The 15,971-nt window shown below is 37.9% G+C and overlaps 1 protein-coding gene across 1 annotated transcript in view; it reads left to right on the top strand.

The window, feature by feature from the left end:
- LOC120774567 (disintegrin and metalloproteinase domain-containing protein unc-71) overlaps nucleotides 1-12,307 on the top strand; it is a 526,730-nt gene extending 514,423 nt beyond the window's left edge. Inside the window, exons 26-28 of the mRNA XM_040104301.1 lie at nucleotides 696-1,416; nucleotides 4,700-5,053; nucleotides 9,699-12,307. Coding sequence (XP_039960235.1) covers nucleotides 696-1,416; nucleotides 4,700-5,053; nucleotides 9,699-10,305 — 1,682 coding nt within the window. The 3' untranslated portion in view covers nucleotides 10,306-12,307. The remainder of the gene's footprint in view (nucleotides 1-695; nucleotides 1,417-4,699; nucleotides 5,054-9,698) is intronic.
- The last annotated feature ends 3,664 nt before the right edge of the window (nucleotides 12,308-15,971 follow it).

Below are 15,971 nucleotides of genomic sequence, written 5' to 3'. Positions count from 1 at the left end.
GTCAAAATTGCTATAGAAGAAAGTGAGGTGGAAACATCCAGACACTATCGGCTCCATCGTCTATATTTTGCACCACTGAGATTAAAACATCTAGGCAGTATACCTTCGTCGAACCAAGGTTATAGCCGAAGCTGACATCGTCGATTACAATAGTACTACGTACCACAACGAAACAGCGTTACAAGCAGTCCAAGTGTGATCCTGCTGGGATCGACCATTAAACCTAACCTAACCTAAGGAACTTTAGAAACCTATGAAAGTAATATATTATTTATAGATTCAGCTTTAAAACTGATCAATTTTACTTATGTTTATGCAGAATAAAGCTATTTAGGGCAGGGTAACTCATTGTTTATTTTTTGATTCGCTGAGGTACGGTTTTGAATGGCAGTCCAAAAACTTAAGTCAAAAACATTTGTAATCTGCTTGATTACTCAACCAAATGCGCAAACAAACTATTTAAATTTACAAAGATTACACTAACAAATCCGCATCACTTTGTGCACTTTAACGAACGTCAGCACAATCACTCCTTGCACCCAAAGCAGCCTCAGCTGCGCCGTACGCACTCGCACTTGCACACAGTGGCCACAGCCAAACTAAATTAGACAAATATTATATTCCTGATTCTTTTTCCCACACAAAACCACGTAAATGCGCCAACAACAACAACAACAACATAATCGCCACAACAGAAAAGGGTATATTGAAGAAGCACAGCTATGGACTGGTGCACAATGAACAATTGAAGGATAAATGGGGCGACGATGTACAGTCCGACAATCTCGAGCTTATAACACAACAGGACGGTGCACTCGGCGCCTCCACCAGCGGCGGAGCGGCGGTCTCCGAAGTAGAGCGCACACTCAAATCGCTCAACGGCTATCACGAAGACATATTGGAGGCATTGCGCAATGCGGCCTCACATCGCGGCACCGCCACCGGCAATACGCCCGTCGGCAGCGGCAGCCTAAGCGAAGAGATGCTGCGCAAGACACTGCAAGACTGCCAAAGCGCACAGCTGGGCTACAGCGTGGAACCGTACAAGCGCTCCAGCGGTTCCAAGTCGAGCTCACGCGAAAACATTTGCGACCCCGCACAAGCGCACATGCTGATCGAAAGTGCGGGCATTGGCGGCCATGCCGGCGCCATATTGCATCATCATCGCTCGCAACATCAATTGCATCAGCCGCCACCATCAATGCAGCAACAGCAACCGCCGCTGGACGACGATGATGCCCCATCGACTGGGCCGTTGCGCATACGCAATCTCGAGGATCTGATACGACAGCTGGAGCATCACTCGTCGCGTCACATGAGTCCTAGCGGCTCCGAGGACATTCGAATGTCCGAAACGGAGGCCGATCGCCATTATAGATTAGATAGTTCCGCCGCTTGTAGTGAATCGTCGCAAGGGTTAGTAATCATTTGAAAATGCACTGTGTGTTTAACATATCCGATTTCGATTACGATTTTGTTTATGTTTTTTGCTGATTTTTGCCGATTCGTAATGAGCGTTAAATGGATACTGTTTATTACATGTATAAATTATACTTTGATTCGACTATTTACTCAGTATTTATATATACTATATACCTATATATACACATACTACATACTCGTACTTAAGCATTATGATATATCGATATATCTTCGTTTTCAATTTTTCACTTTTTGGTTACATTGTATTCAACCGAATTTTGTATGTTGGGACTGTAGGTGCCTATTTTTGGTTAGAAAAGAAAAACGCTTCAATTAACAACAACAACTAACTAACTAGTCCATATATGTATTTGTTCTTAGGTGATCATAGTTATATTTGTATACCTGCTCATGTGTATGTATGCGTGTATGTGTGTATGTATGTTTGTGTGTGTTGCTGCAACCCGCTTTTACTTGCTGCCACATAAATATGTCGTACTCCTTACTATATTTAACACGCATATTCACACACTTAGTCGTAATTTCCAGTAGCGAAGCAGTGAAAAAATAACAAAATGGAAATAAAAATATTTTTTATAAATAAAAAAAACTAAAACAGCAATAAAATGCACTGATGAAACACATTGCACTTAAATTATTTGCAACTCTTAATATTCTTTCAGGATTTAGACTGGAATATCTGGTGTGATAAAGGTTGGTTCCCATTTGATACTCTTACGCACACACTCTCACACCACTAGCCTTATGCTCATTGATATACACTATATATACCCATAACTAAGTAATATTTGAGTAGTTTTTCTACATCCAAAAATAGGCACCTACATATGTTTAACCCTTACTTGAAGATTGCTGCAATGAAAATCGCATTTTTTGAACATATAATCATTTCTTGTTTCTTTGTCAAGATAACTTGCGTTTTTAAGTAATTCGGTATTATATTTAACCATGGTTTTTGTTAGCATTTATATTTCCTTAAAAAATATTTGTGTTAAAGATAAAATATTTTTGTCCAAAGCTGTTGGTCAGACAATATCTTGTAGAGGGTGCTTGTTTTTTATTATAATCCACGAATCGTCCATATTGAGCTCACAAATCACAATCAGTTTAAATTTTAAGGTTATGTTGGATGAAATTAAAAGGATTCAAATAAATCGCCTTTTTTCTTAGGATATAAAGATCGCTCTCGCTCAATTCTACGCAGGTGTATACTTCAGATTTTCAATAAGATCTAAAATAAAGCGTTCAAAATATTATTCCTTAACAAAGTGTTATCCTAAACAGACCAACTTTTTCCATGCTTTGAAAATAGTTTTATATTGTATAAATTTCCGATTACCCAAAACTATATTGAACAACTCTGATTGAGGTATCTCCAAAGCATGCGTTTATCTTTTACGTACGAAAATAAAAAGAACTTAAGACTATACGGTGGAAGACTCAACAAATCGAAGTTTTAGTTGCTGAAAAATGCACTTGCTTCAATTGATTGGTGATCAGTCTCATTGCAGTGACGAGGATTGATCTGTCTGGCAGTTGATTTCCCTGATTCTAAGACACACGTATGGTAGTGTAGCGCTCAGAATTTATTGTTCTGACGTGTCCAGTTTTTCCAACAAAATCGGCAACCATTTGATTGGAAGGCGAACAACTTTTGTTGCATTCGGCTCATCTTGAAATACCCATAAAGTCAACAGCTGTTTGCTTTCGGGCGCATACGAGTAAATCCACGATCTGCGGCAGCCACTAACAAGGTAGGACATGAACCCGTCATAGCGGTCGGTCCTCATCCCATACACGAGCTGTTCCGCAAGGAAGAAGGAGTAAGTAGAGAAAGGTGTTGACCACAACTTCAAGGCTGGCGCTATGCCAAGTCGCTAATAAGGGGTTATAACCAAACTTAGGCTACTTGTCGCATTCTACACCGGCCACTGCAAGCTTAAGAAGCAGTTTACATGGGCCTAGCTTGCTATGCAAATTGCTGGTTCTGCGACAAGGAGCCTGTAACTTTTGAACACCTGCTAATTGATTGCATAACAGTTTTCAGGCGCAGGATAAAGGCCCTTGGATCAAAGTATTCATATAGGCATCACATCGCCTCAGAGTCAGGTAGGTCGTTGTGATTTAGATATAATACACCTAAAGTTGCGATTCAATATTCATCTATTTATCTTATATTAATGTCACGATTCATCACGTCATGATGTCATAGACGTGTTTCGACCGATTTTTAACATTTCTCTCGACCAATCGATACACACATTTTTTGGGACGATTGACAAATTGTGTGAGATATGAATGTCTCACTAGAGCCCTTAGTTCACATGACGGTCTTTCAGTAACTGTTTGCGCGCACCAACAATAGTTTCCGGAACTATAGCTGATTTTGGACGACCTATACGAAATTCGTCTTAGAGTGATTTACGACATCGATTGAATTCTCCATACCATCAATAAACACTGGTCTTTGATAGAGCTTCAACGTAAAAAATTTAATTAAGTTCATCTGTGCACTTTTGATCAGTTAATCCACGTCAAAAGTGGTAAGAAATGATCGTTCGAAAATGTTCGAGATTTAATTCCACTTTTTGCTTTTTTTTTAAAGAATATTTTAGGTTACTGTAAACAATACAAATAGCACTCGCATATCAAATGTTCTGAGTATCTATAACATCAACAGATGTCTGAGTAGATTGCAACACTAGGGTTGGCAAACCTCGAAATATAAAAAGCAACCTACGTAGAGTTCAAATTTGAGGAAAAAAATATTACTTAATCTCATAGGTTCTTTCTGGCATGTAATCTCAGATATAGCATAAGTGTTCTGTTTCAGATGATGACTACGAGTTTCTTTATTTTTCAAGACCAACTTAAGTTCTTAATAGAGAAGCATAGAAGATTTTCCTTTAGGGACAGATCTTAAAAACACACTAAAAAAATTTTGAAACTTAAAAGTCAATTTTGAATATATTTTATTATTGATGCGCTAAGAGTTCATACTAAAAAACGATTTCCATTGCAACGACTTCATTGCGCGTATAGATTTTGTAATTCCATTTATTTGTTAATTAATCAAACCTTTTTTCAATTTTCACCATTTTCTTTTTTCCGTACGGAAAAAAAATTTTGTTTTGTTTTTTCGTGTGTGTATGTGTTGACGCGTGTATGTATATGTAAATGTATGTACATATGTATGTAATTTCATTAACATATACCTACATATGTATGTGTTGTATTCGTCTCTGTTGAATCGCAGCTCAAATCAGCAATTAGCACAATCACAGAAAACTGCAACAATACATCCGTCTTACAGCAGTCGTTTGCGCCCGCGCTCCGACGAGGAGTCGCGCTTCGCCTACGGAAGGTACAGACATCCCCAAGCAGCTAGTAGACATCCATCGCATCAATCGCATTCACCTCATGCTTTCGGCCATCATACGCATCATTCGCACGCCCACGGTCATGCTACGCACGGCCCACACTCATCACATCACTCGTCGCATACACACTTGCACCAGGACGACGAGGGTATATACGAGAGTGCCGACCACCATGAACGTTCGGTGGTCGAGGCACGACTCGATCCGCGTGAAACACCCGACAGTGAGAGGTAGGTACTCGTTACATTCACTTTCGCTCACACAGGCTCTTCCCCTCCTCCCTCTATATATATACAATCGCTCTATGTCTCTCTATATATTTCCCAACCGCAAGCCCATTTATCCCATTTACCAAATGAATACCTAAAAAAAAAAACAACAAACCCTTCCTCCCAACCCTAGAAACGAAATTTAAAACAAAATTCAAAAATATGCACCACAGTCCACAAAATCCACATTTCCATACCATCCCAGTCCAGTCCATTAACTTAATCACTCATACCTATGTACTTAGTTTCCCAAACCCATCCGCACTCCCTGATCCACTCTGTCCCGAACGCCCGAAAACACTTTGTAGTACTCCCACTGTCGCTTGCAAACTCAAACGCTATCCAAATTCCAATTTGACTTAATTTCTGTATTTCATCCTTTAACCCATGCGTACAGTCTCTGGCTGACGTTGTCCACCCTCTTCCAGATATCCAATGTCCTACACTGATTTCCCACATCCAGCCAACGCAATCAGTTCGTACAAACGACCCTTAACCTCAATTGATATCCCAATTTATGAACTCTTATTTTCGAGATATACTTATGTAATTATTATTTGATTGTTCACCTGAATTCGATTCGATTCGATTCGTTTGTTCTCTTTTGACATTTTGTAAATTTACCGCAATTTGAGTTGAAACTTCTCCTTTCTTAATTAACTCGCTGTACGTAATTGTAGTGGTAGTGTTGTAAAGTGAAACCAAAACCAAAACCAGCAAAATCACAAAAGAAAACATGAATACCGAAGAACTGTATTTAAACGTATAATGCTATTTTAAGTAACTGTAAAATACACTCGAAATGCAAGAATTAATTACACATTAACCTAAGCAACTGTAACTGTAAATTAAATGCCAATTAACGGTGAATATTAGTATGCTAATGGTAGAGCCCACAAACCGGAATGCATTCCACAATTAAATCAATAGTTAATTTAGTACAGTTATTTTCGTTCCTTCATGGGAAATACGCGAAGAAATGTTCCTTTAAGATTTTGAAAAAGCATAAAAAAACATATTTAATTATTACCCGTTACTTTAAAAGTTCCACAATTGTGTTACTTACATATTTACATGTGTGTTGTGTCTCCTTTTTACCCTTTTAGTTGTTATAAGAACGCCCCTAATGCTTTTTTAGATTTACATTGTGACAAAAAAGTACCTGAAAATTGGAAATAAAACGCAAAATATTAAGTCATCAATATTTGTTTTTTCGTCTTCAAAGTAATCCTCACCAGACGTTATATGCCAACGATTTTTCCAGTCCTCGAAGCACTTTTTGGGAAGGTCTTCTGCTCCTTCAGCGAATTTCGCTTCATCTCTTCGATTGACTGAAAACGAGTTCCACAGAGCGACAATTTCAGTTTCGGGAGCAAGCCAAAATCACACGGAGCCAAATCTGGTGAACCTGGTGGTTAATCGATGGTATTCAAGCGTTTTTGGCTTTAAATTTGGTCAATAAAATTAACTTATTGATTTATAAAAAATATGACGAAAGATCCTTGCGTATATAACGGTTTATATTTCGTATACTCAACTAAAATTTTACTTGAGCTTCGGTTTCGAATTTATAGTTTCCAACCATTTAGTTTTATCTGAAAACAACAACAACTTCTTACTTCAGAGTTTCAGATACATCCCGAACCAGCACTTAAAATCACATTCTCACCATAAAACTTGTTTCCAAATATGCCCTTTATTATGTGACCATATTAAAGAATTTCAATATTGAATTAGACAAAAAGTGTAAAAAGGGAAGAAGTTTTGAAACTTAGGTTAGATTAGACTAATCTGGTAGGCCAATAAGTCACGCATAGACGAGTTTCGGTCCTATGGAATACCAAACGGAGTTTAGTTGCTAGACCCATGAGGAGAAGTCATTCTTTAGGACGCCTACGCTTGACGCGAATTTCAACGCCTCACTATCGGTACCCATTTCAGTGTATCATACCATGGGGACCCCGGATGACTATAGCCCAGTTTTGCTAATGCGAGTCAAGTGCACATGAGTTGCCCCATTGTTTTCCTTCGTCCGGAATTGTAGTGCTCTTACACGAAAGCAATGTAAAGTTTCCGGTCAGTCACTGTACTCGAATTATATTTTAAATTTTCTGAGAGTAAGATGATGCAGATTTCTCTCTTCGTCTTCGCAAAAGTATTACTAGACGAGGTTAAAATGAAATCTCAAAAGCATATCTGCTTAACCGGAATGGGTCTCTATATACTCTGAACAGAGTATATTAAGCTTGCCGCGAATTTTGTAAGAGCCAGAAGGAAACACTGGATACATTACAAATTGAGCCGATTTACGCATGTCCGTCCTTTCCTCCGACAGCATACATGTGAAATTTGGCTCCAATTGATGATTTCAAGTTAAGCCAGATCCTTCTCCATCTGGTCTTAAAGTGGAAGTCTTCTTCTTCCTCCGCTTCCCCCGGCGGGTACTGGGTCGAATTCTCTCAGAGCTGGAATGTTTTCTTGCGATGATGAGTGACTTGTAGAGTTTGGTCTTTGCTCGTCGACTCTATTTCTTGCCTACTTAGTCCGAAGTAGCACCTGCTGGCAAGAGGTGACGTTGTTAATGGTGTCTTATTCCATGATAGACGAAATTATCTACGGCTTTGAAGTTATGACTTTCAACAGTGACGTGAGTGCCAAGTTGCGAGTGCGACGACTGTTTTTTTATCGACAGGAAATATTTCTCTGGTCTCCATTCAAACCCCTACACTTTGCTTCCTTTTCCAGTCCGGTGAAAGTAGAACTGACGGCGCGGATGTTGAGGCCAATGACATTAACATCTCATCGGCAACCGCCAGCAGCTCTACACTTTTATAGAAGATTGTACCTTTACACCACAGCTTAGGTAGTATAAAATGTTACAGGTATAAACACACAAGTAGTCGGGGCGTTCTTATAAATATTCATATTAATTTAGTGTCACTTCTCAAAAACTTCCCGTGCATCAGACATAATTGTCTTCACTTAGTTATTTGTATACCATCCAGCAACTCATGTCATTCATATCATTCATTCAGTGAGCCACAAAGCATGCATTAATAACCCCATCTGAGCTGTCGCCTCCATAGATGTAAGCATCATATTCATCCATGGCATCGTAACATGATATTAAACTTTTTTATTTATTCCGCACTCATCTATGCAAATTATTTTTATTATTTTTATAATTTGGTTAATTAACTTCCATTACATTCCGTTAGTTTATCACAAAGTCATGTTCACCTGACTCTACCCTCAACATCTTCATTTCCCTTCTCACGCCATCACCCATCTGTCGCACATTTCAACTCATTTGCACATTTTCATCAACATCTAAAATCACATATTCATCAAATATGGCATCCCGCTATTTAGAACATGCCCAGCAGGAAATTTGCGAACAGTTTATGCAACTGCTTATTATCGGTCATTTTGTTTTAAAATAAATCATTCTAAGCAACTTTCTAACGAATGAAGATGATTTAAATATAATAAGAATTGGATTAGTATGCAAGAGGTAATGTGCTGTTAATTAGACTTTAAGGCTTTGAACTGTTGTAAAATTATTTGGCGGTAGTTGGATCTTTAAAAATTCATAGTTTGCTACAAAGCATTAACGCCGATAAGGCAAGCTGCACAGTTCTACGCATTACGCTCAGTTTTATCAAACAATCTACCTCTTTTGTATATGCATTTCCTACTGGGTCGCTCTATACTCCAGCACACTTTAACAGCTGTAAATACATATATACCGAAGTTCGCAAAATCTCATTTATATATGCACAAATAATTACATACATAAGCATACCAATGTACATAAGTACATACATAAGATATACTATATATATATATATATGAATGCTATTCATTCACGTTTGTCTGTATGTGGATTGTGATAATCATTAATTGGTTTTCGTTACTGTTTTCTTTGGTCTCGTTTCTTTCGTTTTGAATTCGTTCGATTTTCTGCATACTACGAACATTTTTTTTATTATTTCACTCTTTGTAACACACTTGCGTTGCAACGCATTCCTGCCTGCCATTTTGCTGCAAATTCCATTGTTTACTTTTCGTTTTCGATTGAAAAATATTTTCAAAAACTTTTTGGGTTTATTCTGAATTTTATTTTATAAAAAAAAATTGTTCATCACAAACATGTTCAATTCAATTTATTCCACTCTTCGTTTTGTTGATTGCTCATTTACTTCACACACAAATTTTTACTGCATTTCACTTATTTCGTTTGTTTCGCATTGTATGCAACTTCGTTTTCATTTGAAACACATCGTACTCGCTTCGTTTACAACGTTATGTACGTCGCTCATTTCGTTTGACTGCAATTTCCTTGTATTAATTATTTTTTATGGTTCGTTTCTTTTCGTTTCGTTCATTTTTTCGCTTCGGCTTCGTTATCGTTTCCTTTCGTTTCGTTCGTTTTGCTTTGTTCTCATTTTATTGTTCCGTTTCGTTTCGTTTGCTTTGGCTTCGTTCTCATTTTATCATTTCGTTTCGTGTTCGTTTTTTTCGTTTCGTTAAAATTCCCGACAACCCGTTTTTTCTTTTTGTTATTCCGTGTACCGCTGTTCCTGTTATGATTATTATTTTCTAGTGATGACTTTATTCAAGCTCAACAACAGTTAGCCCGGTGGGCGAGTGAGGATGTGGTATCCGTCGTGGTATTGGATCAACCGCAATCCGGCACAATGTCGGATTCCCAACAATCCAGCGGCGTCGGACCAATGTCAACGGCTACAACGAGTACCGTTATACATCATCAACACCCGCACCAGCACCACGGCGATCATCCATCCTCGGCAGCGGCCTCATCAGCAGCGGCTACGGCGGCGGCGGCAGCAGCAGCGGCAGCCAACAGCAACTCTATAATGGGTTTGGGGGTCGTGCCAAATGGTATAAATGTAAGTCAGAGGGACTATTACCCCTCGCCACCCTCAACGGAGACGGAAAGCAGTGGAAGTGTTATCCAACCGCTCAGCCGTCGTTTGCCTATACCAGCCGATACCGGCCAACAGCAAGCGCAATTGCAGCAACTGCACCAACTGCATCAGCATCATCAGCAGCAGCAGCTGCAGCATCAGCATCAGCAGCAGCAGCAACTGCAGCTGTTACAGCAGCAAGGCGACACCACCAGCAGCAGCAACAACAGTCAATCAGGACAAATAATGGAGAATGGTCGATATCCGGAATATAAACACTGATGAAAATGTCAACGCATACAGCAACAAAAACAACAACAATTGCAGCGACACTACCAATAACAAGCATAGCAAACGCCATAAAACACATAGTCATAGGTGGTGATGCCATCATGAGCGAAAATTAAACGGTAATTCATTTTTCTAACGGAAATTAACCGAACAACTTGTTGTTGTGTTGGCTGCAAAGCGCGAATGCAACACGGAGCAACCAAAGATGCCTCATCGGCATTGACAGCAGCACATTTCTTATTGCGGCCTGCAAAACGAAGAAAAACGAAGTGCTTCGCGCTGTTTAACGAACATATAAACAAACGAACGAAGCGAACGAGCGCACGCGATATCGACCGAAGCCCAGCAATGTGATTTTATACAAAGTAGCATTTTAGGTTATTCAATTAAATAAATTGAAAACGAAAATGATTTGGTAAAATTATTAATTAAATTAGTTATTAATTAATTAATGAAAAGAAAACCACAAAAAAAAAAACAAAAACGACTCAGAAACAAAATTTCACATAGAAAGTAGACTTAGATAATTTACCAAAATACCAAAACTAGAAATTAATATTAATTGTGTGCACTTGAAGCAGTTGAATCGTGAATTTATTACAACAAATTAATGTGCGAATTTGCGCCAAGAACAAAAACAATTACAGAAACAGGAAAATAACGCAAATCGTTTCGCAAACTAATTCGAATAAGTACATGCCCACACACACAAACACACACACACCCACATACATGACTAAGTATGTATTTGTAAATTTTGTTATTCACTTGCATTGTACATATGTATGTATGTATTGACTAGCATTATCGTTAAGCTCCACAAACTTCTTTATACTAAACACATGTATGTACGTATGTTTGTATGTATGCCCCGAAGCCTATGTACTTCAGTGCTACATAAGTATATACATACATGCTCGTACACGGATAGATGGCGTAGACTCATCGATTCATCGTACCCTAACCACATTGCACATAACTGTATTTTACGCGTATATAAATGTATGTATAAGTATTACAACCACAACACACACACCCACGCACATATACGTTGTGTAGAAGTGTACGAATTTGCCAATTAGCATTAAGCCAGCATTGATGTCTCTCACACACACACACACACACACGTATATGTCACACATATAAATCAATACATAGGCGCATACATAGGTATGTGTGTGTGTTATATATTCGTACTCATAGAGTTTTTGTAGTTAGCGAATGCAAATGGAATTATGCAGAAAAAGACGATAGCAACAAATTAACAAATAAATCAGCATAGAATAAAGAAAACCGTAAAAATTAATTAACTGTATAGACACAAACAGTAAATCACAAACACACACATACTTAATTCGCGAAAAAGAAATAAAAAATTAAATTGTGCAAACTTAGCAATGACGAGCAACGGTAATTATATAGGAATTACGCTTAATAAGCTCGCACGTCTAATTTTTTTTTAATTATCCAAATAACCGAATTGAGTTATAAATTATCATAACTTACTCCTATAATTAAAAAAAGTTGAAAAAGTTTGCCAATTTTTGTTATTTTTATACTCAAAGTCACTTGCATCAAATCAAATGTTCATTTGCGTACAGAGTTTTCATATTCAATATGACGTCACTGAGATGAGCCGGGATCAACGTTGGACTACAACAAACTGTGTTCACGTGAAATAACCCAGTTTAATTTTCTTACCGATACTTTACTTTGATTGGGAATTTTTCCAAAATTGTTAGGGCGTTTAATCGAATGTCTATGGCTCTACTTCCTTCACGCTGCTGTTGATTTGCATTCTACTCTTATTATTTATCGTGTAGTTTATTTTTTGTGGTTCAGCAATATGCAGCTGATATTATAGGATTACTTTTTCCCCTGTCAAAAAATATACTTAAGTAAGTTTTTTCGGCATGCTCATCGATCACAATTTTCAATTTTGAGCAAAAAAATTGGTTTACGTGCAATCTTCAAATAAATTCAAAAAAAAAAAGTTCAATAATTGCATACCAATTTTCAATAATAATGTCATAAAAAAACTGTACTAAACCATCAAAGTTGTTTGTTTTCCACCACATGCTATTATCTCAACGCTTTTCTTAGTCTGATGATCAAAAAGATTGCACTGGCATACCCATTGCTCATTCTTAAAAATAACTTCCCTATCATGTATGGCTACTAGCGAGAGTATAGTAGCCATTAGCTGAAGCATGCACCCAAATTTTGAGCAAAACTGTTAATTACTTTAAACGGTGTTACTTCAAAGTGTAAAACCATGGGTGTTGTCTACGTTTTCAAATACACTGAGATCAGTGGCCATATGCAATACAAACGGCTGATATAGTAGCCAGGACATGAGACTGAAAGTTCAGCATTTGTCTTACATACCTAATATAGGGTTTAAGTTTTTAGTACAAAGCTTCTCTTAATAGGCAGACTAATACACAGTCTGTCGCAAAAGAAACAGAACTTTTTAAATATAACTGTTTCTGGTGGCGCCACCTATTGGTGGGTATATGAAATAAAAAGTTTGAACTCTTGCTGACATTTCGTAAAAATTTTAAGACAATTGGATAACTACAATCGATGTTATCGATCAAAAAGTAACAGCAGCTTTTGGTCATCGGTCGTAAAATGCATTTTGAACAAAGAGCAAATATTGAATTTTGTTTTAAACTTGGGAAAACGTTTACTGAAACATTTCAAATGATGAAAAAAGTTTATGGTGATCAGTGCCTATCCCGGAGTAATGTGCATGAGTGGTTTAAGCGATTCCAAGAAGGTCGCGAGGACTTCTGTGACGATCAGAAGTCGGTCGTCTTCGGAAGTCAAAATTAAAGACAATGCTGATTTGTTTTTACGATTCCGAGGGTATTGTACAGCGAGAGTTCGTCCCTCCTGACCAAACGATTGAAGCTGTGTTTTACCTTGGTGCTATGAAGCATCTTTTGTCACGCATTTGTCGTGCTCGACCACAATACTGTGAGGCAGGGTCCTGGCGCCTGCTGCACGATAATGCGCCGTGTCATCGGACTACGCTTGTCACTGATTTTTTGACAAAAAACTCCATATTAACCATTAATCACTCACCCTACTCACCTGATCTGGCACTACTTTGAATAAAAAAATATAGCTTTTAAAAAATATTAATTTTTTGTTGTTTTTTTAACAGTCCTGTTTCTTTTGCGACAGACCTTGTATAGATGTAATAAACAAAATATTGTTTTTAAGCGAGCATATGATATTTTATAGTTTTAAAAAGTCGATTAATTGTAATTATTTATATGGTTATGTGGGCCTCATGCAATTTTTGATGTATCCGTAACATATAATGCTCTTAAGGCAGCATAAATTCCACCATAAAGTTAAATTTGTGTTTTGGTAACACATGGAATGTCACTTCTGGTTTGAGTACTTTCCAAAAGTATTAAGGAATGCTTATATGACGGCGTTTATGAATATGAAAAGTAAAAAGTTCCAGTTTTAAAACGAGATTTTGGATATGAAGCCATTTTCGACATAAAAAGGTCTCGAAATTCCCTTCTCAAAATAGTCCTTATTATTCATTGCCGGGGTTTTACCAAAATTTGGACGCCTAAACTTTGGACGTTGGCTGTTGCGCACTTCCACTCTTTGGATTCGGTTCATGGCACGCCCTCAACTTGGAGGTTAGTCGATTGTACTCCCAAGCAGAACTCTCCTGCTGTTTAACTAACATTATCACATGCCAAATGGAAAAAATTCTGATTCCAAGTTCTGCTCGGAATCATCAATTATTTGTCGGCATGTTATTGTTTTAGCCTTCGATATTGTATATTTAGTGCAGCTGCAAACACGATGAGCTGAATGGCATTATCGTTCAAAATTATTTGTGAATTTCATTTGATGTTTTCGTCTGTAAGTGTCCCTCTTGAACATCGACTGTGTTCAACTTCTTCGTTGCTCATTGCATAAACTGTGCAGAATTCACTAAACTGCATGCAAACTGCTGGCCAACGTGCTCCAAAGCCTGGTAAACACTACGCGCTAGCTCACCACACACACATCGAGTCACTTTTGGGTTAAACATAGTGTTTCGTTAAAAACCGAAATTCTATTTCAGTGAGGATATAACGAACAAAAATATGTAGCGTCCTCTGGAAACTATGAGTACTCTTCAACCTGCTTGGTATTTAGCGCTGACGATGGAAATGTTCAAGTTGTATTCGAGGAAAAAAATATAATCTTCATCGTGGAAATTTTATAATAATTCAATACCAATTAATATAAATTCTACTCTTAAGGATCTTGCTAGGTTAGGTTATTCTGGTAGACCAAGCCGCGCATAGACCAGTTTTGATCCTTTGCGATATTAGATGGAGTTCAGTTGCTAGGTTCATGAGAAGTAGTCACCCATTATAATGCCTGCGCTTGCCGCGAATTTCAACAGACTCTGTGGCCTCACTATCTACACCTCATGCAGCGTATCATACCGTGGGGACTGCAGTTGCTTACAGCGTAGTCAAGCTAATGCGCGACAAGTGCATAAGAGATGCTCCATTATTTCCCTGGTGCCCTGCAGCAGACATTTCCTGCAGTCTTCTCGATCTGTCAGCCACATCCCACGGGCATGTGTCGGCTCTAGACAGTGACCAGTTATATTCCTATCATATTCCTACAGTCTCTTCTATTGAGTGCCAATAGGAATTTTGTGTACTTCCGATCTACAGTTTTGCACATGACTTTTGCAGTTTTGCACCCAGGTAGCTCGTTCCAACGGGTTTTGATTTTCTTTACAATGCTTCTGTCAAGATCGTCGTATGGACAATGCATGGGTTTCCCGATTTTGTTCACGTTTTCGGGTGTTATCCATACACCATTGTTGGCAACATCATCCACTATTTCAATGCTTTCGATGCCTTTATGGCCTGGTACCCAGTAAAAGTGAAGTTGCTTGCTTCTGGCAACACTTTGTACTGTTGCAAAGCTGCCTGATTTACAAGATACTTCCGAATTATGCCGTGTAATATATGCAGCCAGATAAGGACGCCAAGTAGTAAGTACTCGTAATATTAGATTTTCCAAAATTTCAACGACGTCATTATATTCCACTTTAAGGCTCTAGTATGACCACAAATTCTACCTCCTTTTCAAGAATATTTATAAGCCAGTTTTGAACACATCGTTGAAATCCACAGCAAATACCCAAACAGCTGACTCACCGAACCCCAAAACTTTACCAAAAAGTGGCTGAAAAAAAATTATTGGAGTTTCTACAACTGACCAATCATTCCCTCGCTTAACTGTACTCCAGCCATACTTAAACTCGCTTGCAGCTGTCATTGCAAAGTTTGCGCAAAAGCTCAACAATCACACACTTTCAACCAAGCACATTAGACTATTTTATACAAACACAAAGGGAAAAATTCATTTTATTAAAAAAAGACAACATTTTGGAATATCTTTTGAACCCACAAGTAGCGTGTGTGCGCAGGACAGAGACACTGAAATCAATTATTAAATATTGATTACTAGGCAAAGGAGCATAGAAAAAAACACAAAAATAATTAAAAATTAGTTTAGTATAAAATTAAAATGTCAATTTAATAACATAACAACAACAAACACACAAAATGATATTGTCTAATGATAAGACTTAGTGAAATATGAAACAAAAA

The sequence above is a fragment of the Bactrocera tryoni genome, chromosome 4 (assembly GCF_016617805.1).
Source record: "Bactrocera tryoni isolate S06 chromosome 4, CSIRO_BtryS06_freeze2, whole genome shotgun sequence".
Taxonomy (NCBI): domain Eukaryota; kingdom Metazoa; phylum Arthropoda; class Insecta; order Diptera; family Tephritidae; genus Bactrocera; species Bactrocera tryoni.
The sequence above is the reverse complement of the archived record's forward strand: the minus strand, read 5'-3'. Positions and strand labels throughout refer to the sequence as shown.